We start from the raw sequence: 26230 nt of genomic DNA on the forward strand, positions 1-26230 counted from the left end.
CTGTCTGCCTATATATTCTGCCTGCCTGACGTTTAATTGAGCACGGTTCCCATCTATTTGGGCAATTTTTGACCTTCTGCAGACCGCTGGGGGGGGACAGCCAGAAAAATGCTCGAGTTTCCCATAGACTTACATTGGGCTCGTTGCTCGGGTCGAGCACCCGAGTATTCCAATGTGCTCGACCCGAGCTTCGAGCACCCGAGCATTTTAGTGCTCGCTCATCACTAATCATCATGCACCCAAGGTCGAAAATTAGCAGTGTCCTCAGTGCGGTCTCCCTCCTGATTTGACAAATTCACACTGTGTGTTTAGGTTGTAGAAGCAATCATCCCCAACTTTAGAAATATTAGAATAGGACCGATGCACAATATCGGACGAGCATCAGACTAATGACTGCAGCATGACCGCCCACCGTGCAGGCAAGTTTCTCCATGCCTGGATATGGTAAATCCTATCAATATACCATATCGTTATATCATGGGAATACTTATTTAGACAAGTTTCATACCGTACCTACACATGTTGTATGCGATGCTCCTGCGCACTGGGCTGCGGTAGCAATTGTAAAGCGCAAGAAGAGTGAATGGTAACTAATGAGAATTGTAAAAAGACAAAAAGAGTGCATGGTAAGTAATGAAAATTATAAAATGCAAAAAGAGTGCATGGTAACTAGTGAGAATTGTAAAACACAAAAAGAGTGCATGGTAACTAGTGAGAATTGTAAAACACAACGAGTTTAGTTACCATACATAAAACTGTATGGTAACTAATGAGAATAGGACCTTTGTGGGTCCCACTGCTTCAGCGTCTGACCGCCCCTTGCAGTAGGAGTGTATGTGCACTGTAAATGTACGCTAAAGATCAACGCCACAATCCTGTCTCTGCCCCAAGAGATCAATATTAAAAACTCAATTTATTTCAGAGAATATTTTTTTTATTGAAAATGAAAAGATGGAAAAACAGTTTCCCTTCCAAGAACAGCAGCCAGAAAGCACCATGTAACAGACGCACATGACAGGATACACAACACTTAGCGGAAAGGATTTCTGGACTGGATTCAGCTGCACAGACATTAATAATGTATGAGGAGTCAGCGGTTATAGAGGCTGCACCGCTACTAGAAAACTAAGCAGCTAGAGATCACAATCAGGCAGAACCCCGGACGCACCAGTGGACTGCAACCTGCAGAACTACAGCAAGTCCAGGGAATGCTGAGAGTTGTAGTCCCACAAGAGCTTACGCAGCAAAGGTTAAGGCCAATGCGCGGCTTAATGTTTAATTAATGTCATTAGATTGAGGAACCTATATGACAATAAGTGAAAAAATATATATATAATCGTATCATCTCCAATGTAGATCATTTCCTAAGGTGAGGCATAAATTTAAAAATTAACTAGTTTTTTCCCCAGCAGCAGAGCAGCACTCGCCATAGGAAGATAGCAAGATAGTGCAGGCACGGTAGCAGCAACCTCTGGTGAACAGTAAGGGAATGTGTTCAGATACAGGAGATTCTGTGTCCGAGTGCGACCCTCAAATATACCGGACTCTAATGACAGATCCATCTTAAAGGGGTGGATGATATTAATGACATATCCTCCTGTGGCAGCAGCCCCCATGCACTATATGGAGCTGTGCTGTGCGTTGGGCCTCCAGCGGCACCGGCGAGGGTGCCGCCAAAGGCGTGATATTAGGGACCTGTCCCCTTTAACAAACCCTTCTCAGTATCTCTTGCAGTTATCATATATCCATTCTCTACACAAAGGAAATGACTTGCAAATAATATTTCACATGATTTCTAAGGTATTTGCATTTCTGCTTTAGGACTCTGCACACATCAGTGTAACGGCACAGTAAGGGTATGTGCACACCACATCCTTTTTCAGGTGGTTACACTCCATAACCCTCCTGAAAAAAGGCTAAGCATACACTAAAAAGAATGAACATACGCACTTTCATATTTGTTCATGTTTTTGAACTTCTTCTAACCGCTAAAGGTTTTCAAAGACGCCAAGTGGATAAAGGACATGGCCGGTCCATTCCTCAGGCGGGTTCAACATGTACAGTCAATTCTTTTAACCACTTGACGTCTTAGGAAATCTAAAGCGGTTAAAAGGCGCTCAAAGACCGAACATATGAACAGCGAGTAATTTTTACATAGAAAAGTTAGTTTATACAAGTAAAAAAAATAAATAAAATGCCAGTGGCCAGAGAAATTGCAAAATGTGCTCAGGAAACGACCAGAGAGACGCTGGCACATCCTGAAGTGTCTTCCTACCGAAAAAACTTGGCAGGTTCTCACTCACACATCTAAAAGACATTGTGCACGTACCCTAATACAGTCCTTTTTTTCCTTTCTTCTCAAACATTTGTAAAATAGAAATCATTGTGACAGTAAAAGAGCAAATAAAATCGGAGGGTTTGTTATAAATGAGTTTGCCAGTTATGGAAACCTCCCGCTCACCCCCACCCTCCTGGATACAGTTTGTTTTTTTTTCTTTAAAAATAAACAAAAAACCAAATTATGCCTCATTCCCCTCCCCGGGTCCAGCACTGAGTTTCTGCCACTGCTCCAAGTGTCCATTATTGTAGATGGTGCTGCAGCCCATCAGTGAAAAGCATGGACCGTCAATTTGGGCAGGAGCTAGGATGCACTCCAGTCAGCATAAGGGTATGTTCACATTAGGCGTTTTTTCAGCATTTTTTTTATGCGTTTTTTAAATGCAAATTTTCAGCTGCGTTATACAGCAACAGCAAAGTCTATGAGATTTTGGAAATCTCAAACACACCTTGTTTTTTGTGTCATCAGTATTTTGTGCTTTGCATGTTTTTTTGCACAATAGAGCATTTCACTTCTTTCAGCGTTTTTCACCCATTGAAAGTAATGGGTGGTGAAATAATGCCTAGCGTGAACATAGCCATCAGGTTTTTCTGCGTTTTTTAGTGAAGATAAGCAAGTACAGCAATATGTGTATTTATTTTTGTGATTTTCCCAAGTTTACCATCTTGTCTTGGTCGCCTGAAATGGCAGTTTGGATTAGAATAAACATTGGCTGACCACATATTGTTCAATCTCACACCTTGGTCGGCCAAGGTTTCCTTTGTACACATCACTAATTTAATTAAAAACTGTACTAATTCCTAACTGTGGCTGACAAAGGTGTGAAATTGAACAATGCCTGATCAACCCAATGGCAGACCAAAGTGTGAAAGTTAAACAGTGTCCTACAAACTCAATGCACTGCTATTGGTGACCTGTGTCCATGCTTCTGTGGTGGAAGCAAAGCTGTACTTTGGGATCCTGAAAAACGCAGCAAAAACACCAAGGTTACTTACCGGTAGCCGGTTTTTCCTGAGCCCATGACAGCACACCTTGAGAGAGGATCCGCCCCACCAAGGACAGGAAACCGTCTGAAATAAAAGGGCGGCACCTCTCCCTCACTTCAGTTGTTTACAGAGCATTGAGAGGACCTCCCTAAACAGGTTAGGCACATAACCAACACCACAATATACATATACACACCACCCCAAACAGTGCACACCAGGGTGTGAGAAACATAGAAAAAATAAGGGGGGGAAACTACGGGTGCTGTCATGGGCTCAGGAAAAACCGGCTACCGGTAAGTAACCTTGGTGTTTTCCCCTCCCCCATGACAGCACACCTTGAGAGAATTTTGGAGAATTTATGAGCACCCTAGGGAGGGACCACCGCCTGAAGTACCCTTCTCCCAAAGGCGAGATCAGAAGAGGATAGATCCAACCGATAGTGCTTAAAGAAGGTGGATGGTGTAGACCAAGTAGCAGCCCTACATATCTGCTCGATCGAGACATCTGCTCTCTCTGCCCAGGAGGTTGCGACAGCTCTGGTGGAATGAGCCCTCACATTGTCCGGGGCTGGAACCCCTGTGGAAGTATAGGCTAAGCAAATGGCCTCCCTGAGCCACCTAGAGATGGTACCCTTGGACACCCCGTGACCTTTCCTACACCCTTGAAAGGCCAGGAACAAAGAATAGTCTTTCCTCCACAGACTAGTCATGTAAATGTACTGTAGCAGGGACCTCCTAACATCTAGGCTATGGAACCTGACTTCCCCTGGGTTCTTGGGATTGCTGCAGAACGAGGGTAGCACAATCTCCTGACTAAGGTTAAATCTAGATACCACCTTAGGAAGGTATGCTGGATCTGGCCGCAAAGTGACCCTATCCTCAAAGATTTGTGTGTAAGGAGGATTAACCGAGAGGGCCTGCAGATCACCCACCCTACGGGCTGACGTTAAGGCCACTAGGAGGATGGTCTTAAGGGTGAGAATTTTTGGAGAAACCTTGTGTAGGGGTTCGAATGGTTCACTAGTAAGAACGTTCAAGACTAAATTCAGGTCCCAAGGAGGAACACCCATGGACCTAACCGGTCCTGCTCTGGCACAGGACTTGATAAACCTCGAGATCCACCTATTCCCAGCCAGATTACAATTGTAGAGTGCTCCCAAAGCTGAAACTTGAACCTTAAGGGTCCCTTTTCTTGGTTCCCCCGAAAATCCCGGGAACCCTTTGCTTTTATCGCCTGCTTTTTCTAACAGGTCTTCTAACTTTTGGCCAAACAGAAGTCTACCGTCACACGGGAGGGAGCACAGTTTCTGTTTCGAAGGTAGGTCGCCTGGGCAAACTTTGAGCCACAAGGCCCGCCTGGCTGCGTTGGATAGTCCCGCTGCCCTAGCTGACAGTCAGACCGAGTCAGCTGAAGAGTCGGCCAGGAAGGCCGATGCTGTTTGTATTAGAGGTAGCTCTGCAAGTATTGCCTGTCTGGAGACCTTTTTATCTTTAAGCTGGTCTTCCAGCTGTTGGAGCCACACCATCAAGGACCTCGCCACACAGGTGCTAGCCACCGCTGGTTTTAGGCCGCCTGCCGCCGCCTCCCACGTGTGGCGCAGGAAGGAGTCAGCTCTTTTATCCAGGGCATCTTTTAGGACGCCAGAGTCCTCCAAGGGCAGGGAAGATCTTTTCAATGACCTTGCCACAGTCCCGTCCACCTAGGGGATCTTATCCCAAGGTTCCGCATCCTTCTCTTCGAAGGGGTACCTTCTTTTGGAGAAGGAGGGTAAAGCCCCTGATCTCTCAGGTCTCCTCCACTCCCGGTCAATGAGGCCCTGAATCTTACTGTTAACCGGAAATGAGCGTCTCTTCTTCTCTCCCAAGCCCGCAAACATGATGTCCTCCCGGGATTTAGATGCTCTCTCTTCCTCCAGACCCATGGTCGATCTTACTGCCCTAACCAGTCTGTCTGCATTCTCAATGGGGAAGCAGGGTCTACCGCCCCCCGATGAGGAAGAGGACGATGAATCCCACTGCTCCTCGGACTGGGAGGAATCAGAGACGGAGGAAACCTCTCTACGGGGTCTTTTCTTCCCTCTAAGGAACCCTTTCAGGGACCCCTGAACTTCTGCATGTACTATGGACTTTAAATTTGCAGCAAAATCCAGGGAATTCTCAGCTATGGTTTTGGTCACACAGCCATGGCAAAGTGGTTTCTGCCACTCTACTGAGAGAGAAGCTTGGCAAAGGGCACATATTCTATGCTTTTGCTTGGCACTACTCTTTTTAGGCTCCTAAAAAAAGGAAGCACATAAGAGACTTCCCGTTACTAACCAGTGACATTCACGAAGCTCACTCACCCCCGGAGGTCACAAACGGGTACCAGATTCGGAGGCTGTCTCGGAACCGATGATTCCATTCTGGATGGTCCCGAGGCACTCGAAGCCTTACTCCTGTGGCTGCTACTATGATTACTCGAGCGGCTGTCTGTATACGATGCATCCCTCTACTTTTTCTGTTGCCGAGGTGGGGGGGGGGTAAGCTGCTGCTCCTGGCTATCTGGATCAGCCATGTCTCAGAAGCGCACCACGCTTCCAGGATAGCTCCCCCCCTTAAATATAGGGCCATCCAGCCTTCTCCGGTCTGTGGGCCCTCCCCCTTACTCAGGCCGGAGCTCCGTTGAAAAAAAAACGGCCTGGGACGCTCCGATGGGCGCCGCCATCTTGGATCGGCGCCGCCTCCTGACGTCACCCAGCGCGCCGCTCCCAGCGTGCCCTGCGCCGTGACGTCAGGCGCGTCACACCCGGAAGCGTTCCACACTGCAGGGGGAGGACGGCGCCGCGGTCTCCGGGAGGACAGAGCCTGCCTCACCGCGTGCGCCCTGCTCGGCGCAGAGACCCCAGGGGAAGCTGCGGACGGCGCTTCTGGGATACTGAACCCGGTGCACAGGCCAGTGCCTGCTCTTCCACACCGGGACAGCCCCAGGTAAGTCTTCTTTCTTCCAGACAGGTTCCCCATCAAGGACAGGAAACCAACTGAAGCGAGGGAGAGGTGCCGCCCTTTTATTTCAGACGGTTTCCTGTCCTTGGTGGGGCGGATCCTCTCTCAAGGTGTGCTGTCATGGGGGAGGGGAAAAACACGCACTAAAACCTGCGTTTTTTGTCGCAGCTTCTTACCTGCCAAGAGATCAGATTTTGCTGCAGAAAAAAAAAAAGAGCCAAACGTGAACATACCCATAGGATGAATGCCCACGGTATGGATTTGGCGCAGATTTTTCGTATTGATTTGATTGCAGAAAATCTGCAGAGTAGTAAAGTATCGTTTTTTAAAATCCCATCTACACATTGCAGAAATTTGTCTATGCATAAATTGACTTGTGGTGCAGATTTTTAAATCTGCAGCAGGTCAGGTCTGTCAATGCTGTGCAGGTAAAATCTGCTAAAAAAAAAAAAAAAAAAATTACATGTAACGCCGCATTCAGATGTCAGGTCCTTTCACGTATGAGAAAAGTTTCCTCCAGAATTGACCCATACTAGAGATAAGCAATTCAGTCTGCCCCAGTTTGGCGTCCTCCGTGGCTGCCGATCTCCACTTCTGCATCCGACATCCCAGACGCCCCTGGTGCTTAACAGGTCCTCAATTCTTTTACGTACTAATCTAAACTTTCGCTCGGTAAAACTACAATCTGACAAAACTCAAAGACTGAACTCGTGCAGATCTGCAGGACGGCGCTTCTTATGCTCATTTTTCAACCCCAAGCTAATTCCATGTGTATTTTCCACTGTACCGTGGCACAGACGTGGCACCGACATGGAAAAGTCACAGAACTAAGGATGGGAAACACACAAGGAAGCAAATATGAAAAGACAGACGTAGAGATAACTATAAAACGCCTGCAAAGAAAAAAATCCAGCTCCACAATGTCTGCGCTTCTACAATACAGGCTTTTAAATCCCACATTCTGTGGATCTACAGGGGGTTCCACAAGCAAGACCCCCACAGAGATAACTTATCTATCCGGTGGATGAGTGGGAAATTAAGCAGAAAATATTACATTTAAAAAGAGTCTGCCAGCCCAAACTGACAGTATAAACTAAGTACAAAACAACAAAAAATAAAGTGTTGTTTATTTTTTTTTATTCCAATCGCGGCCTCCATTCTGCAAAAAAAAAAAAAAAGGTTAATCAGACATGCTAATTAGGTTGTCTGTGCTCCCTGGGTGTGGCCAGCACACCACTCCGCCCTCTGCTTGTGCATGTTACCACATCCCTGACTGGTGACTGACAGCACTGGCTTGCCTGGAACCAAACACGGTCTTAGGCTTTGCTTTTGGTTTTTTTTCTAGGCAGTCAAATGAAAACAGCAGGAAACACTCCTTTTCGGCCAGTTTTGGGAGAGGATTGTTTTTTTTTGTGATACCTTCTGACTGGACCGTGTATCGTTTGGAGTGGATTCAATCAGGAGCCTCTTCAGAGAAGTCTCACACCCTTCCGTTTTTTCCCACCAAGCATTATTTAAGACCTCTTCAGGGGAAAAAAAACGCTCAAAATACTGAAGATATAAATAGCAGAGTAGTTTTTACACTAGAAATTAATGGAAGAGTCTTGCAAACACCTAAGGTTTTTTTTGGGGGCGAGGGGGAGCGGTCCTGCTAAGAAAATTCTGCATGCAGATAGCCTCCTACCCTTTAGTCAATGTAGAGGGTATTATGAACAGTTCCAAATATAGGTCAATTTTGCAATAAAATCTTCAGTCCCCTGCTAAAAAGCTGAAGGTGAATTTCACCTTTGAACAGGACGACTCTAAGCAAACCGACAAATCAATAAAGGAATGGTTTCACCAAATCATAGTTTTGGGATTGCTCAGCCAGAGGACCTGTTGAAAATCTGTGGATGGCCTAAAGAGGGCGCTATACACAGGAGATGCCCCTGCAATCTGACAAATATGGAGCGACTGCAAGAAAGAGGGCAAAGATTGTGCCATGCTGATAAGCCTCCGACCCCAAACCACTGCATGCCGTCAGAAACTCAAATGGTACGTCAACAAAAGTATTAGATTAAGGGTGTGTATATTTATGCAACCACATTATTTTAGTTCTTTTTCCACCCGAAATGATTTCAGTTTATTTTCCATGGATCTGTACAGATTATGGGCGACAATAAAGGTGGAAAAAGTTCTGAAATTCTTCTTCTTGGTATGATCTTTTTTTAGATTAAAATAATAGGTTTTTGTCAACAGGGGTGTGTGGAGTTTTTATATCAACTGTACACCCTGATCTATGGCACTCATCAGCTATTTGACTCCAATGATCAAAAAATGTATGTCATTCTCAAATCCACGGACAGTTCTCTTCTCCTCTTTCTGTTCACCATGCTTAGCCCATGGCCCCAGTCAGTATTATTTCTCAGGAGTGGGAGCCAAAAGCAGGTGAGGAACAATCAGAGAAAAGGTAGAATAGAAACAAGTCACCAATTCTGCATTTATCACCCACTCCTGGTTTTGGCTCCCACTCCTGAGAAAAAAATACTAACTGAATACTGACCAAATACTGATAGTGGGGCCGTGGCCTTAGTGTGACAGACAGTGCAAAGATTGAATAAACTTCTCCCCTTTTTATCTGGTTTCAGGTGTAATTATCATATTTTCCGCACCTCTTGCTTGCTACAGGTGATTTTGAACGAGGATCACATGCTTGAAACAAAGTTTTTTACCAACCATTTTGGAAAAGAAAAAACAAAATGGATATCAGCTCACCCACTTAGAAGATTGCAGCACGGAACCAGCAATTGCAATGATTAAGAACTCATAGTTCAAAAGGCGTTTGCGGATGTCCTTCTAAGGCTGTTTTAATAATTTCTCTATGACCTAATAAAGTTACTGTTTTTAGAAAATTCGTTCAGCTGGATTTTCCCTGGTTTCCTGCCACAATTTTGGAAAGGTGCCATCAATTATTGGGGTTTTGTGTTAAATTATGTCCAATTTGCCCTTTATCGGTCGACCATGACAGCACCACGAGAGAGGGAATCCGCCCACCAAGGACAGGAAACCTACAGGCTTAAAAGGGGGCGGCCCTCCCTCTCGCCTCAGTTTGGTTTCCTGTCCTTGATGGAGGAAGCCGGTCACAGGCGTAAAACATGGATGGCGACGGCTGTGATCCTGCGCCCCTGTCTGGGGACGGCAGCTCCAGCGTTGGCCGATGCTCGTGCGCCCCTATATGGGAGAGGCACAGCATCCTGAGGCACTGGGGGGTTCTCTTTTTTTTTTTGGTTGCAGTGGTGCTGCGCCCCTGTCTGGGGTGGCATCCCCTTTTTCTGCCTCAGCCAGGTGCGCCTCCCGTGGGAGTGTAGGCCCTGGCTGAGCCCCAAAAGTGCGGTGGGGTCTGCATTCCAAGTGGGTGTGACAGCCCACCATCACCCTCCGTAAGCATGGGGAAGGGGGGCGAGGGCTAAGGTGATTGTGTCCCCTCGCCCTGCCCTGGGTGAACGCAGCGCGGTACATCGCGAAAGCGCGGCTTACCTGTGCAAGCGCTGACAGCATGCGTCCTCGCGCGAAGCTCGTGCGGCGCGTACTTCCGGGTTTCGGTAAGTCGCGGCCCGATGACGTCACCGCGACTCGGCGATCATGTGCAAAAGAGCGCGAAATTCAAAAAATAAATAAATAAAAAAATAAAAATAAAAAATAAAGTGTGCTGAGGCGCTGCTAGAGGGGAGGAGCCAGTACCTATTTAACCTATCAGGTAACATGGCTCAGTGCTTCCCAAACCTTCATTCTTTCATTATGGAGTCTGAAGGTGTCCAGTTGCAGCAGCAGCAGGTGGAGCAGCCGCCATCTTCACCATCTCAGCGGCTGTCTGGGGAGCCCCAAAAAACGCATCGCGCACGTGGTCCTGGTAGCCGGTCCTCAGGAAAACGGAGCTCGGGGTCTAGGTCTGGTCACCATACCTCCGGTAGAACGGACGAATCTGCAGCCTCTAGGGAAGGTCCCCCGGCTGAGAAGGGTCCTTCCTCCAATCCGGTACCAGCTGTTTTTTCTTCCTGAGCCGCCTGGGTAAGTGATCTTCGAGTAAGTTCACTTAGTAATATGGTATCCCTTCTCCCCTTCCATATTTTATCAGGGAAAGAAATGTACCGCCAAGGCAAAGCATATACAGTGTGCGCTATGCAAGTCTCTTCTTCCTGACGGATACCCTAAAAAGCTATGTCAGTTGTGCATAAACCAGACACTGGCAGAAGAGGGTCCTGCTCTAGCTTCTGGTTTAAAAACCTTAGTTAAAACAGAGATTCACAAGGTCCTCTCCAAGAGAGTTAAAGAGAAAGTGAACTCGGACTGTGAGATCCCCTTAGTCTTGGATGACCCCCTATCCTCTCCCTATGAGTCGGATTCAGATAGTGCAGACTTTTCCTCTGCTTCCTCCTCGGATAGTGGTGTGGGACAAAATTGCTTCCCCCTTGGTGAAGTGGACAGATTGATTAAAATGGTTCGGTCCACCATGGGCATCACAGAGGCCAGGCAGGAGAAGTCAGTCCAGGACGTTATGTTCGGGGGGCTGGGTCAAAGGAAGAGAAGGAGTTTTCCGGTGAACGAAAAAATCCAGGGCTTAATCCTTAGAGAATGGAAAAAAACGGAAAGGAAGGGCGCTCTACCTCCATTCTTCAAAAGGAAGTACCCCTTTGAGGAATCTGCCTCCTGGGAAAAAGCCCCCAAGATTGATGTGGCCATTTCCAAAGCCTCTAAGAGTTCCTCCCTTCCGTTTGATGATATGGGAGCTCTTAAAGACCCCCTGGATAGAAAGGCTGATTCTTTCCTTAGAGGGACCTGGGAGACTTCGGCGGGAGCCCTAAAACCCGCGGTGGCAGCTACTTGTACCCTTGTACCGCCAGGTCCCTAATGATCTGGCTGGACCAGCTGGAAGCCCATCTTAAAAACAATACCCCCAGGAAGGAAATCTTGGCGGACATGTCTCTTCTTCAGGGGGCGGCAGCCTTTCTGGCGGACGCATCAGCAGATTCCGTCAGATTAGCAGCAAGGTCGGCCGCCATGTCTAACTCGGCCCGGAGAGCTTTGTGGCTAAAATGTTGGCCGGGGGACATTCATGCGAGGACAAAACTCTGCGCTATCCCTTGTGAAGGGGGACATCTCTTTGGGTCGGTTCTGGATGAGCTACTGGATAAAGCAAGTGACACAAAAAAGGGCTTTCCTAACATATCTGCCCCCACGTACAAACGTCCTTTTCAGAAAAGAAGGTTTCTACGTAATAAGTGCCAGAAGGGTCAGGATAAATGGAAGACCGTAGACCAAAAGGTAAAGGGCTCCTGTTCGGATCCTCTTCTACAAGCCAAGGCCCCCGAAAACCGAGCCAATGACTCGCGGCCCAGGTAGGGGGGAGGTTATTGGGCTTCTTACCTGCCTGGACAAATATCTCTTCTAATAATTGGATCCTTGGTCTGGTAGGTTCCGGCCTGAGACTCGACTTTCAGCGAGTCCCTCGTGGGAGGTTCGTCCTGACCCCAAACCGGTCCTCAACACGGGAGCAGATTGCCCTACAAGTGGAGGTCCTGAATCTGGTCCATAAGGCCGTCTTAGTGGAGGTCCCGATAGCAGAGAAGGGACTGGGGTTCTACTCACCGTTGTTTTTGGTCACTAAACCTGACGGATCCTTTAGGTGTATTGTTAACCTTAAGGCCCTGAATAAATTTTTGTTAATTCCCACCTTTAAAATGGAGTCCATTAAGTCTACTATAAAACTATTGTTCTCAGGCTGTCACATGGTAGTATTGGATCTAAAGGACGCATATTACCATATACCTATACACAGAAGCTTCCAAAAATACCTTAGAGTGGCCTTGGTCATAGGGGATGAAATCAGACATTTCCAATTTGCGGCCTTGCCATTCGGTCTCGCTATAGCCCCTAGAATATTTACGAAGGTGATAGCGGAGGTGATGGCTCATGTACGGGAACATAATGTGTTAATTATCCCTTACTTAGATGATTTTTTGATCATTGGAGACTCAGCCTCTCAATGTCTCTCCCATCTTAAATTGGTCTCCTCTATTCTGGAAGGCCTGGGCTGGATCCTAAATCTGGAGAAATCCAGGGTAGTCCCTTCGAGAGTACAGCAGTTCCTAGGTATCATGCTAGACTCAGACCTCCAGATGTGTTTCCTTCCAGAAGCCAAAAAACAGAAGGTCAAAAGGCTGGTGGAAGGAGCTCTTGCGAACCAGGTCATGTCCCTTAGGGCTGCAATGTCCTTACTTGGTACCCTAATATCTTGTCTGCCGGGGGTAATGTGGGCACAATACCACTTCAGAGTTTTACAGTGGGACGTCCTACAGAATGAGGTCTCGTTACATGGGCACTTGGAGAGACGGATGTTCCTATCTCCCCGGTCTATTGACTCTACAGTGGTGGGTGAATTTAGAAAACTTGTCTCGAGGAGTTCCCTGGGTGGTCAGAATATCTGAAATAATTACAACTGATGCAAGTCTACATGGATGGGGAGCTCACTTGGGGGATATGATTGCCCAGGAGTTCTGGTCGAACGCTGAGAGAGCTCTTTCCTCTAATACTAGGGAACTACTGGCAGTTGATAGGGCTGTTAATCATTTCTTACCATTCCTTCACAATAAGAACATTAGGATCCTGTCCGATAATAATATAGCAGTAGCTTATATTAACCATCAGGGGGGTACTCGTGCTGGATCGCTAATGAGAGTGGCGGATCATCTCTTTCAGATCTCGGAACACCATCTCCTCTCTTTAACAGCCCTCCACATCAAAGGGAAAGAAAATTCAAAGGCAGACTTCTTAAGCCGTCATTTTTTAAGGCAAGGCGAATGTGAACTAAAACAGGACATTTTTTCCCTATTAGTCCGGAAATGGGGTCTTCCGGTGGTGGATCTCTTCGCCACAAAACAAAACCGGAAGACAAAGGTTTTTTGCTCCATAGATCCGAGAGAAAGGCCCCTGACAGTAGACGCTCTCCAAATCCCTTGGAACTTCAGTCTGGCCTATGCCTTCCCACCGTTAAACCTTCTGCCTATGGTGCTAAGAAAGATCAGAGAGGACAAGGCAAGGGTCCTCTTGGTCGCCCCCTTTTGGCCCAAAAGACCCTGGTTCTCATGCCTGAGGAACATGTACTTCTCGGACCCTTGGGTCCTGCCCAAAGTTCCGGATCTCCTCACCCAGTGTCCAGTGCTCCATCCGCGAGCTCCGGGCCTCCACTTGACGGCATGGAATTTGAGAGGTCCCTGCTAGAACTAAAAGGTTTTTCCCAGAGTCTAGTATCTACTTTATTACGTAGTAGAAAGCCTGTCACTACCAAAATTTATGCAAAAGTTTGGAACAAGTTTTTATCTTTTTCTAAATCTTCAGTGGATAAGGGAGCGCCAATTGGGAAGATTTTAGAGTTCCTACAAAGGGGCTTCGAGCTGGGGTTAGCAACGAGCACCTTGAAGGTCCAAGTGTCGGCACTAGGTGCCCTCTATAACTGTGTCCTCGCAGAAAACTATTGGATTTCCCGCTTTATAAAAGCAGTAGGTAGGTCCAGGCCGGTTACCAAAACTAATGTCGTTCCATGGGACCTAAACCTGGTTCTGAAAGGGTTAGCTGGGGCACCCTTTGAACCAATAGATTCTGTATCCCTGAGATCTATTACCCTCAAAACAGCGCTTCTTGTAGCCCTAACATCTGCTAGGAGGATTGGTGATATTCAGGCTCTGTCCTCTGGCCCTCCCTTCACCCAGGTTCTGGACGACAGAATAATTCTTAGAGCAGATCCAGCATACTTGCTTAAGGTAGCTTCCCGGTTTCAGACTTCAGGAAGTAATATTATCCTCTTTTTGTCCGAACCCTAGTAATCAGAGAGAAGCAGATTTCCATGCTTTAGATGTGAGAAGGTGTGTGGTTAGGTACCTTGCTGTCACTCAGCCCTTTAGGAGAGATCGTTCCTTGTTTATCTCCTATCAGGGGGTTAGGAAGGGGCTTAAGGTCTCTAGATCCACCATGGCTAGATGGATTAGGGAGGCCATTACGCTAGTCTATGTATCCAGCGGAGAGGAAGCACCGCGTGGCCTGAAAGCTCACTCTACCCGGGCGGTGGCAACCTCATGGGCAGAGAGGTCTGGCGTCTCGATGGAGGATATACAGTGCTGGCCAAAAGTATTGGCACCCCTGCAATTCTGTCAGATAATACTCAGTTTCTTCCTGAAAATGATTGCAATCACAAATTCTTTGGTATTATTCTCTTCATTTAATTTGCTTGCAAGGAAAAAACACAAAAGAGAATGAGGCAAAAATCAAATCATTGATCATTTCACACAAAACTCCAAAAAAGGGCCAGACAAAAGTACTGGCACCCTCATCCTAATACTTGGTTGCACAACCTTTAGCAACAATAACTGCGAACAACCGCTTCCCGTAACCATCAATGAGTTTCTTACAATGCTCTGCTGCAATTGTAGACCATTCTTCTTTGGCAAACTGCTCCAGGTCCCTGATATTTGAAGGGTGCCTTCTCCAAACTGCCATTTTGAGATCTCTCCACAGGTGTTCTATGGGATTCAGGTCAGGACTCATTTCTGGCCACCTTAGAAGTCTCCAGTGCTTTCTCTAAAACCATTTTATAGTGCTTTTGGAAGTGTGTTTTGGGTCATTGTCCTGCTGGAAGACCCATGACCTCTGAGGGAGACCCAGCTTTCTCACACTGGGCCCTACATTATGCTGCAAAATTTGTTGGTAGTCTTCAGACTTCATAATGCCATGCACACGGTCAAGCAGTCCAGTGCCAGACGCAGCAAAGCAACCCCAAAACATCAGGGAACCTCCGCCATGTTTGACTGTAGGGACCGTGTTCTTTTCTTTGAATGCCTCGTTTTTTTTCCCTGTATACTCTATGTTGATGCTTTTTCCCAAAAAGCTCTACTTTTGTCTCATCTGACCAGAGACCTTCCTTCCAAAACGTTTGAGGCTTTCTCAGGTAAGTTTTGGCAAACTCCAGCCTGGCTTTTTTACGTCTCGGGGTAAGAAGTGGGGTCTTCCTGGGTATCCTACCATACAGTCCCTTTTCATTCAGACGCCGACGGATAGTACGGGTTGACACTGTTGTACCCTCGGACTGCAGGGCAGCTTGAACTTGTTTGGATGTTAGTCGAGGTTCTTTATCCACCATCCGCACAATCTTGCGTTGAAATCTCTCGTCAATTTTTCTTTTCCGTCCACATCTAGGGAGGTTAGCCACAGTGCCATGGGCTTTAAACTTCTTGATGAAAACTGCGCACGGAAGACACAGGAACATTCAGGTCTTTGGAGATGGACTTGTAGCCTTGAGATTGCTCATGCTTCCTCACAATTTGGTTTCTCAAGTCCTCAGACAGTTCTTTGGTCTTCTTTCTTTTCTCCATGCTCAATGTGGTACACACAAGGACACAGGACAGAGGTTGAGTCAACTTTAATCCATGTTAACTGGCTGCAAGTGTGATTTAGTTATTGCCAACACCTGTTAGGTGCCACAGGTAAGTTACAGGTGCTGTTAATTACACGAATTAGAGAAGCATCACATGATTTTTCAAATGGTGCCAATACTTTTGTCCACCCCCTTTTTTAGGTTTGGTGTGGAATTATATCCAATTTGGCTTTAGGACAATTCTTTTGGTGTTTTTTTCATTGAAGACAAATTAAATGAAGATAATACCAAAGAATTTGTTACTGCAATCATTTTCAGGAAGAAACTGAATATTATCTGACAGAATTGCTGGGGTGCCAATACTTTTGGCCAGCACTGTATGTAAGGCAGCTAACTGGTCTTCTCCATCTACCTTCTATAAGCACTATAGACGAGATCTGGGTGCTTCGTCTAACCTCACATTTGGGAGAAGGGTGCTCCAAGCGGTGGTCCCTCCCTAGAATCTTCATCTCTGCAATTCTCTCGTGGTGCTGTCATGGTCGACCGATAAAGAGATTAGTTACTTACCGGTAACTGGATTTCTCGGAGACCATGAGAGCACCCTTATATTCCCTCCCTTCACCCCTTTTTGGGAGCACTTCTTATCTGTTTTCATTCTTTATTCTCACACATTGGTGTTGTAAGAAAATGTATATACTGTTTGTTTCATGATTATGTTGCTATGTCTACTAACCGGGTGGTCCTCTCAATGCTCTGTAATCCAAACTGAGGCAAGAGGGAGGGCCGCCCCCTTTTAAGCCTGTAGGTTTCCTGTCCTTGGTGGGCGGATTCCCTCTCTCGTGGTGCTGTCATGGTCTCCGAGAAATCCAGTTACCGGTAAGTAACTAATCTCTTTTTTCTCGGTTTTTGATTCTGTGTTGTTCCAATACACACAAAGGAAATAAACACGTGTATAACAAAACATGTGTAACTGCAATAATTTCCTCAGGAGAAATATCGTATTTTTCAGACCATAAGATGCGGCGGCGTCCCCCTCCCCCGCCCAAAAAAAAAATTTGGGAGGAAAATGGGCGGTGCATCTTATGGTCCAAACGTAACTTACCGGTGGTGGTGGAGAGGGACCGCAGGGCCCTCCGTTCCCTCCCTCCATCAGGAAGGCGGAGGCAGCAGAAGAGGTGAGGCGGGCCGGTATCTGGCTGGGGCCTGGCTGTGCGGCAGAGCTGCGTGAGCGCCTTCTCGGTGGCTGTGGCCATCTTCCTGAAGCTGTGATCTACAGGAAAATGGCTGCCGGAGCCAGGGCATTAAGTCTGCCAAGCTGGCGGCCATTTTCCTGTAGATCACAGCTTCAGGAAGATGGCCACAGGCACCAGAAGCCACAGGCCCCGGTACCAGGCCTGGCACCGCAGCATATCGCCTATTCTGCTGCAGCCGCCGGGTTCCCGAGGGAGGGAATGGAGGGCTCTGGGATCTTGCTTCACCACCACCGCAACTCCCCGCTGCTGGAGCACCGGCTTCTCGCATCCAGGGTCCGCAACATTCATCCACTTCCGCCGGCTTCCTGAAGGAGCCTGCCTCCTGTGACCCCCGCTCCACCGCCCCCCAGGTAAGATACCTATTCAGACTATTAGACTGACCCCCACCTTATAAAAAAATATATTTTTTCCCATTTTCCATTTAAATTTGAGGTGAGTCTTATGGTCCGGTGCGTCTTATAGTCCGAAAAATACAGTACTTCATTTTCAGAACAATTTCAAGGGTGCCAACACTTTCGGCCATGACTGTATTTTCATTTTTTAAATTTGTCCTTGTGCAAAACAAGGTAAATTTTCCCATAGTAAAATAAAAAAAAAATAAAAAAAAACAGTTCAGACCAATCCTGCACATACTAAAAAGGAGACGGTGCATGGTCACATCAGGAATGCATGGGTACAGACATGACACATGAGCATAGCATAAGGGTAACGAACAACATGAACTTTAGTGCATTGCATACTACCTACACGATGCATGTCCGGCGTGCTATATTAGGCTGCCTTCACAAATTGCTGATGAAAGACATGGGGATGGGGGAAGCTTTCTAAGTGCAGCTATAGGAAGCTTCTTTATGGATCAAAGCATGTTAAAAAAAAATGTAGTTTAGCAGCTTATACTGCCAGTCTACTTGAAAAATAGTGCTGATCACAACTTTTGTGGCAACTCAGCTATAGTGGAACTGCAAGGTGTGAACCCAGCTTAGCAAGTGTGCTCCGAGAGGTGGGACCTGCATTTAAAGTCCAGGGTTACACAACAACTTTGGTCGCTACAACTGGTGCAGCCAACGACCGCTATACGCTGCATCGCACTGTATACACAGGTGGGTTTGCACTGCAATCTGCAGGGTGCTGAAACCATGACAAAAGTTGCAAAGAATCCAAAGGGGTTCTTTTTGTGACTTGTTAGTCACGGTAGCATTAGCCAGCGAGTCACAATCTGACCCAACTCCGCTATGATGTAGCAGCAGCATTCTGAGATCTTTGGCTGTGCAGGCAAACGGTAGCCCTAGACATGTGGATTAGCCAGAAAAATCTACTGGACGAACCATTTAAAGGGAAGCAGGTTTTGCAGAATGATGTAGGGGCTGAGACCCTGATTCCAGCGATGTGTCACTTATTGGGCTGCTTGATGTCATTTTGATACAATCACAGTTTACTCTACTGCTGATATAGCAGAGCTCGGGAATGCTGAGCTGTGTACAACCCTGTCCACACCGCTGATTAGCAGCTTATTAGATACACTGTGCATAGGCAGAAAGCTGGTAATCAGTGCTGGGGGTGTGGTTTGCCCAGGAGGCACGAGACACAGTCCTATAGTGATAATCTCTGGCTGATACAACACTAATTTTTATTAAAACTGCAAAACACAGCCCAGTAAGTGACACATCGTTGGACTCAGGGTCTCTGCCCCTATGTCATGATGCTCTCAGATTACATGGCAAAAATCTGGTGATAGATTCCCTTTAAGAGTATGTGCGCCATTTAGACGCTGATGTACCTACAGCTGTTTTGAAGCAGAAGATGCAAGAGCAAAGAGCCAGCAAAGTGCTGTGGAGTCGGTAAGCCAAACCTCCGACTCCCTCATACATGGCTCATGTTTAAGTGATAAATTTACTGTAGCACAGATTCATCTCAGCTAAAAGTCTAGACCCTTAGATCAGGAATAGGACATTTCATAACTTTCCCAAATTCTTATGAAAAAAATATTCCCCACAAACATTTAACTACTGTACCCAATTTATTATATATTTCAGGAGTTGGAGTCTGTCCATTTTATACTGACTCCACAGCCCTGCCTTAAAGTGTCTCTTCTGACATCTTTCAAGGAAGCTTTTTTTTTCAATTTCATACATAACACAGCACTGGCTTCCAAGCTGCCGAAAACTGGATCGTCCACTTCTTTTAGCAGCTTTGTAGCTTTCAATGCCTGAAGCTGTTAAAAGACGTTGCAAAAGACAGAACATTGACATTGCTGCGCATACGGTTTTTTTTTTTTTTTTTTTTAAGTGCTTTTTCAAGGCAGAATCTGCCAGTAAAAAAACAAGGCTGTGTGCACAAACCCTAAAGGCTTATTCTGATCATAAACACATCAGTCAACGCCTCGCTTCCATCCCTTGTACAACAAGGACAGAATGTTACAAATGCTCCGTCAGACCATTACAGTGAACTCCCTGACACATTCTCAGTTTCTTCATTCTGCAGCCAGCAATAGGCAGCGCAACAGTCTATACTTTACAGAAACAAAAGACTAAATTGGGATGAAATGGAGAAAATAAAAAGCAATTCCTCCATTGTATTTTGGTTTTCTGCCGTTCTTATCCAGCAAAAATGACCTGGAAACAGGATTCTTCGCTCCAATTACAGAGATACTTGTATTGTTTTACTATATTCTAGCGGTAAAGAAAACAGAATATTTTAAAACTTTTTGCTTTCTACCATTCTCAGTCCTATAGATTAGCGGCTTCAACAATAAAGGCAGATTTTTTTTTAATCACTACATTGGGGGTATAGACTGTAATCACGTACAACCTCCTGTGGTAAAGTCGTAAAATAACAGGGAGTCTAAAACCACACTCAGTGCAGAAAAGTCCTGAACTTTGGGTCAGTGCTGTGTAGAGGCGGCTGTGACAGAGAGGCGTGCCTCTACCAACATGGGGCGAGGCCGCGGACACTACACGCCGCACAACGCCCGTCTTCACGCTCATTGGCTGGAACTTGCAGGAAGCGTGCACTCATTGGCTGCAGACATCCCAAAGCCCATCCTTATTGGCTGAGGCCCTACCCCATCTGAACTCTGATTGGCTGGTTCCGGACTGAAGCCCAACGTTTCTTACCTACCACGGAAAAGCGATATAACTACTGCGTCCCGAGCACGGACTACTCACCGTGTAGTAAGAGAGCAGGCCGGCGTTGTAGTCCAGCACAAACCAGCGGTACTGCCAACCTTTCATCACGTTTGTCCATTTACTCAGCGGACCCTCCATGATAGACGCCATCTTGGAATCGTGGAATAACAACAGACGTCTGGACGTGCGTCATGCGTCATCAGGAGAGTGGGCGGGAACTGAATTTAGTGGGCGTGGCTAGCCGTTGCTAGGAGAAGCCGGGATGCCGAGGGCGGCTAAGTATGGCCGCTCTTGAGTAGTACGCTTCCTCTACACACAGGCTGAATACGCAGTGTATGGAGCCGGGCACAAGTCACATAGGGCCACAGTGTCACACATAGGGGCCACAATAAAATGTGTGTAAAATTACCCATGATGCAAAGTTGCAAGTGAAAAAAAAAAAAATATATATATATATATATAATAAAAAAGTGTGTGTATATATATATATATATATATATATATATATATATATATATACATACATATATATATATTAGAGATGAGCAAATTTGCCCTAAAAATACATTTAATGCATCGATCAAAAAAGTAAGTTTTGCAAATCACAGCATCAATTACTGTCTCATTTGCTGTAAATTTCTCAAATTTTTTTCTTCTTTTTTTTTTTAAGAAAGAGATAATAAATAATCGGATGGGGCCAAATCCAGAGAATGTGGAAAACGACTGACAATTTCAAAGCCGATTTCATTGAGTTTATTGATCCAAAAGTCATTCTAATTTTTTCTAAAAAAAAAAAAAACTTTAAGGCTGTGTTCCCCACGATGAATTTTTGACTCTCCGTATTTTTGCTGTGCAAAAAATCACAGCGTCTTACAGTTCCAGTGAAATGGACGGGATTATAGAAATCTCATGCTCACTGTGGTGCGTTTTTTTAAATCTTCAACATTTCAGTCGCGGTAAAAATTCGTTTTATTAGCAGAGTTTCCCCATAGACTTGAATGAGATGAGAAAAATCTGCAGCGGAAAAGCACTAAAAATGCACGGGACTGTATCAATACAGTTTTATCAAAGTCAAATACCATCAAAAACAAAGCAGCTTTACATTAAATACAGCAAACCAAAAAGAAACAAAAAAAAACACAGATGGGACATTCCCATTTAGCCACAAGTTCTCCGAAATCTTTTGGTGACTTTTTAATGTTGCAGATCTTCTGCACCATTTCTGCATCTATTAAGTAAAATAAGTTACTTGCATTCTTTAGAAAATACGCAGCATAAAAAACTCACTGTGGGAACATAGCCCTATCCTGTTCTGCAAATCACGACTCCTCAGCATCAATATTTTTTTTCTAGTTTTGGAAATAGATAATCAGATGGGGCCAAATCAGGAGAACATTTGCAGATGATCGATAGCTTCAAAGCGGATTTCATTGAGTTTTTGCAGGGCAACACGAAACTTGAGGGCGGCTCATTATCCTGAAAAAACAAGACGCCTTTGGAATGTTTTTGCTGAAGTTCCGATCCTCACCTGACAGGGTTAACTTTTTTCTTAATCACAATTTCAAAATGACGGAACCTTTTTCTGCTAAAACTTAGCACTTGTCAAAGTTAATACTTGTTTCCATAGCAACAGGATTTATTTTTGTCTGCTAGAAATAATCAAGGCCAATTGTTAATCAATACTTACTCATATATATGTATATTATATATACACTCCACAATTTTAATTTCTTTTTTTTAAAAGCTGCAGATCAGCTCTTAACAGATTTGGAGGAAAAATTAAGCGACATCAAAGTCCCAAATATGAAATGACAAATTTTATTAAATATACATATACAAGAAAAGTATATAAATGACATAGAGCTTACAGGCACCAAGTGCCACATGTGCTGGTAAACAGCAAAGACACCACAAACCCCCAAGGAAAATTTACCTATAATGAAGGGTCCAATATAGGAACACCAGGGCCACATATAGAAATTCATTTGTATCAAAGGGAACAATTCCCGAATGCCAAATCACATTTCAAAAGAGATGAAACATAACTGATAAGTAGGAAACCCCTATGCCACTAATAAAATTATGCAAAGCCTACAAAAAAAGAATCCAGGGGCAGCAAAGCAGGAGTAGTCAGCAAAAGGGATATGTACCACATGTATAATTACCTAGGTAGCAGGCACCAATAGAGACCCTGGGAAAAAGAGGGGGGGTGGTGTCACCCCTACGCGCGTTTCGGCGGGCCTTCATCCATGTACTCATACATATTTTTAAGTACATAAATATATATACACACACACTCATATACACATACGTATACAGATAACTATATATACACATACATACTCTCAAACATACAGATATGCATACACATAAATGGCCATTTACATCTCTATATATATATTCATATAAATATATGGACATCCCCCCGAGGGTTCGGCCGCTACAGGGGTATTGCACCTCTGCCAGAGGTGTGATATTCCACTCCCGGGTAAGGATGGAGTATGGACCAGGGCTCAGTTAGCTGCATGCATCACACACACCCCATTTCCGGGGGACAGCTCAACGGTGCTCCCATTTATACAGTAATGCAGGCACGACAGACCATGTCCCTGGCTGGAGTGGGGAGGGGGGAGGAAAACCCAGTGATGTAGGAGCAGAAGGGGACGGTTTCTGAGCATAGGTAGGAGCTCATTGGGTGCTGGTCACCTGAGCTCACACTCAGAGGGGAGGTATAAAAGGTGGGCACCATCTTAGGACAGCAGTCAGTTCAGAGTGAGAGGAGAAGACAGGGAGCGGAGGCTCTGTAGGAACTCTGCTCAAAGGCAGGCCTAGGGTGAAGGCCGGAGCCTGGGAGGAGAAGGAGAAGTAGGCCTGGAGAAGAGGCCGAGGGAAGGAGGAGAAGAAGGAACAGGAAAGGAAAAGAAGTGACAGAGAAACAGAAGGGCTCAGAAACAAGAAGGCAGAGGGGACCCTAAGGACCAACGTGAAATCGGGTGACGGGTCAGGCAAGAAAAGGGTACCGGATCCCAAATTGGTGGAGGTAAATTATCCCTCAGCCTAGAACTGGAGGTCGTGATCATCACTTGGTGCGACCCCCTGCTAAACCTTGCTAGGAAGGCACCATATAGGATAGCGGGAAACGGGGCCCACCTTTACCCACATAGATCCGCGGCAGCTGGACAAAAGCTTGGTCATGGGTGGGGCACGAGCCAGAGGAAGGATAGAAGGGAGTCCTGTGCCATGCTCCTGAATTGCCTGGGGGTTGACCGAGCCCCTCACCTGGTGGACGCAGCACGGCTTGGGCAGTCACTGCCTGTACAGAAGTGGCTTGGAGTATACGAACTGTGAGTAAAAGACCTTGGACTGCAACACGTTGTCTTTGTGCTTCTTACTTCGCCAGCACTAACGGTACTGGGACTCCCTGCACCATCACCCCCACCATCTACACCTCGCTGCCCTGAGGCTACACTCCTCCCGTACTATTCCCGTACACTCCTCTCGTACTATTCCCTGCTGCACCCACAACACCAGCCTCAGCGGTCTGCACTGCAGCAGCGGTTAGCCCTGACCGCAATCCACAGGTGGCGTAGTCGGACATTACCTAAAACATATAAAAGGACTGCCACTGGTCTGACCACCCTGAGCCACGGGACCGGGTCGCCACTACTACTCCCAGCATTGCCCTGAAGCCCGTTCCCGAGTTCCCCACGGCCCAGGGGGCGAGTCAGCTTTGGCGTAGTCGGCAGGATAGTGACCAACCCGCCACAAACGGGTATTGCGCGCCTGAAAAGAGACTGTTTCACTGTATTAAAAATGGCGCCCGCCCCAGAAGAACGGACGCCATAATGTGCGCGCCAAAAGACAACAGGAAGCCACCTCCCATCGTGGGCCAGGTCCCAGAATGGCGCCAAAGAAGGAGCCCACCCCCAACAGCCATGAGTGCGGCTGTGGAGATGTCCATCAAGGTGGGGGGGCTGCCCCTGAAAGTGATTGTCAGCAGATTGCCCCAAGACCACCCCCAATGGGGGCGGAAAGAGAAGAAAACTGCGGGGCCGGGTGTGGTTTGGATCAGTCTCACCGGAGCACACCCGGAGATGGAGAGAGGAGCCAGCTCCAGTACTTTGGCGAGGGCCCTGCTACAGGCCGAACCACCATGCAGCTTCACGGAGCTGCTAGCACAGCTCCCCAAGGAAGACCCGGAGTATGTGCGGGCTGCGCTGGAGGAGTTGGACTGGAGGATGGTCCGGGCGCAGCGGGACGTGATTGCTGGGTGGAAGGAAGAGATGGCCCGGCGGACCGTGACCCAGCAGCAGGAGGCACCGCCACCACCCAGCAGCACGCCTGCCTCCGGGGGCGGTGAGAGTGGATCGGAGGCTGAGGACGACGCCGTGGAGGAGGCCATAGCCGCGGAGGCAGGTAACGGGGAAGTCCTTACCCCGAGTCCAGGGGCCGCAACCCTGTCCCTGTCTCCCGTCACGGAACCTGAAACCCTGAGAGCCGTAGCTGCCGCCACACCTCCCCCGCTACCAACTAGGCCCCAGGTCGTAGACGCCGCCGTTGAGCCCCGCCCCGCGCCGTGCCCTTTAACCCCGGGCGCAACCGGAAGCCAACCATCGCAGGCCTGGTCGCAAGGCCTAGTGCCCCCGGGCGCCGCTGCCCCGCCAGCGCCCCCTGCCTCTGCTGTGCCACCCCCGGGTGCGACTAGAAGAAGACCGCCGCAGGCCTGGTCGCAAGGCCTAGTGCCCCCGGGCGCCGCTGCCCCGTCAGCGCCCTCTGCCTCTGCCGCACCACCCCTGGGCGCGGATCTGTTCGCCCAGCACACCGGTCCGGATGGGCTCCCTTTCATCTGGCCCCCCGGATATGTTAACCCCCGCCTACGGAGAGGCCTGTCCGCAGAGGCCGGAGTCCCACCTGAACCCCTGATACCTGCTCCGGAGCCCATGGAAGTCTCCCAGCCCCCGCTTGAAAACGCCCAGTTTGAGTGGGACCCGACCGTAGAAAATCTAATGTGGTTCACCCAGGAGACACAGGCGGACGCAGCCCGCCGACGGGAGTCCTGTCGCCAACAACTGGCAATGTTCGAGAGGGAGCAGCGGGAACGGCGTGTCCGGCAAGAGCAGCTACAGGCCCGAAGCGCAGAACAGAAGATGCGCACCCGGCGAAACCCCCGAGCTGCCCGCGGTCCCCGAGCCACCGGGACTGTCGTAAAATTTCAGATGGAACACGGCTGGGGATTCATCAGGGACCCGGACACAATCAGTGATGTGTTCGTGACCCGGAGGGATGTAGAAAGCCACCTGCCAGAAGGTCATCGAGGGCGGGATCTATATCCAGGAGACGTGATGTCCTATACCCGACACCAAGGCGTGAAGGGGTTGTACGCCCTCCACGTTCGCCGTGTAGTAGAGGAGGCGGAGCAGTACTACTCAGATCCACAGTACCAAGAGGACCCGGACGGGATCTGAAGATCATCACCATGGGGAGCAAGGCGCATCAGGAGGACACCGTTACCAGTAAAAGGAAAAGTGTGACTGTACATAGTTACCCGTCAGGGTACAGAGAACTGTTATGGGACTGTTACCTGCTAAAGTTGTCCCCTTCCCCAAGTTACCTGGCTGAGGACTGAGAACAGCCGCCCCTTTTCCTTAACCTGGCTGAGGACTGAGAGCAGCCATCCCCTTCCTAAAACTGGCCGAGGACTGAGAACGGCCGTCCCTGTAAATAGTTGCACTTCCTAAAGCGCCCCCTATTGGTTTTATAAAAGAACTGCAACGTCTACCTCAAGACAAGTTTGCTAGAGTGTTGCACCTTTAAGAAGAATGAACACCTGGTCGCAAGTTGCACCGCGGCCAGTACCCAAGAATATGTTTTGCTTAAAAATGTATATGAAGAGTTTTATATGCTGCTATATGATAATGAGAATGTTTTATGTGACAAAAGAGTTCCGGTAGTATTAACAGTGACAAAGAAAAGCTCATCAAGAGAATGCCAAGAGTGTGCAAAGCAGTCATCAAAGCAAAAGGTGGCTACTTTGAAGAACCTAGAATATAAGACATATTTTCAGTTGTTTCACACTTTTTTGTTAAGTATATAATTCCACATGTGTTAATTCATAGTTTTGATGCCTTCAGTGTGAATGTACAA

At 47.2% G+C, this 26230-nt stretch overlaps 1 protein-coding gene across 2 annotated transcripts in view; it reads right to left on the minus strand.

Moving 5' to 3' along the window:
* The window catches only part of OSBPL9 (oxysterol binding protein like 9), a 101049-nt gene extending 80768 nt beyond the window's left edge, over positions 1 to 20281 (minus strand). For both annotated transcript variants that reach the window (XM_073643485.1, XM_073643484.1), the window contains exon 1: positions 20126 to 20281. In XM_073643485.1, the coding sequence (XP_073499586.1) occupies positions 20126 to 20236 (111 nt within the window). In that variant the 5' untranslated portion in view covers positions 20237 to 20281. The remainder of the gene's footprint in view (positions 1 to 20125) is intronic.
* Between the last annotated feature and the right edge of the window lie 5949 nt (positions 20282 to 26230).

This window comes from Phyllobates terribilis, unplaced genomic scaffold (genome assembly GCF_046119375.1).
Source record: "Phyllobates terribilis strain yellow unplaced genomic scaffold, ASM4611937v1 Scaffold_8__6_contigs__length_399053987, whole genome shotgun sequence".
NCBI lineage: Eukaryota > Metazoa > Chordata > Amphibia > Anura > Dendrobatidae > Phyllobates > Phyllobates terribilis.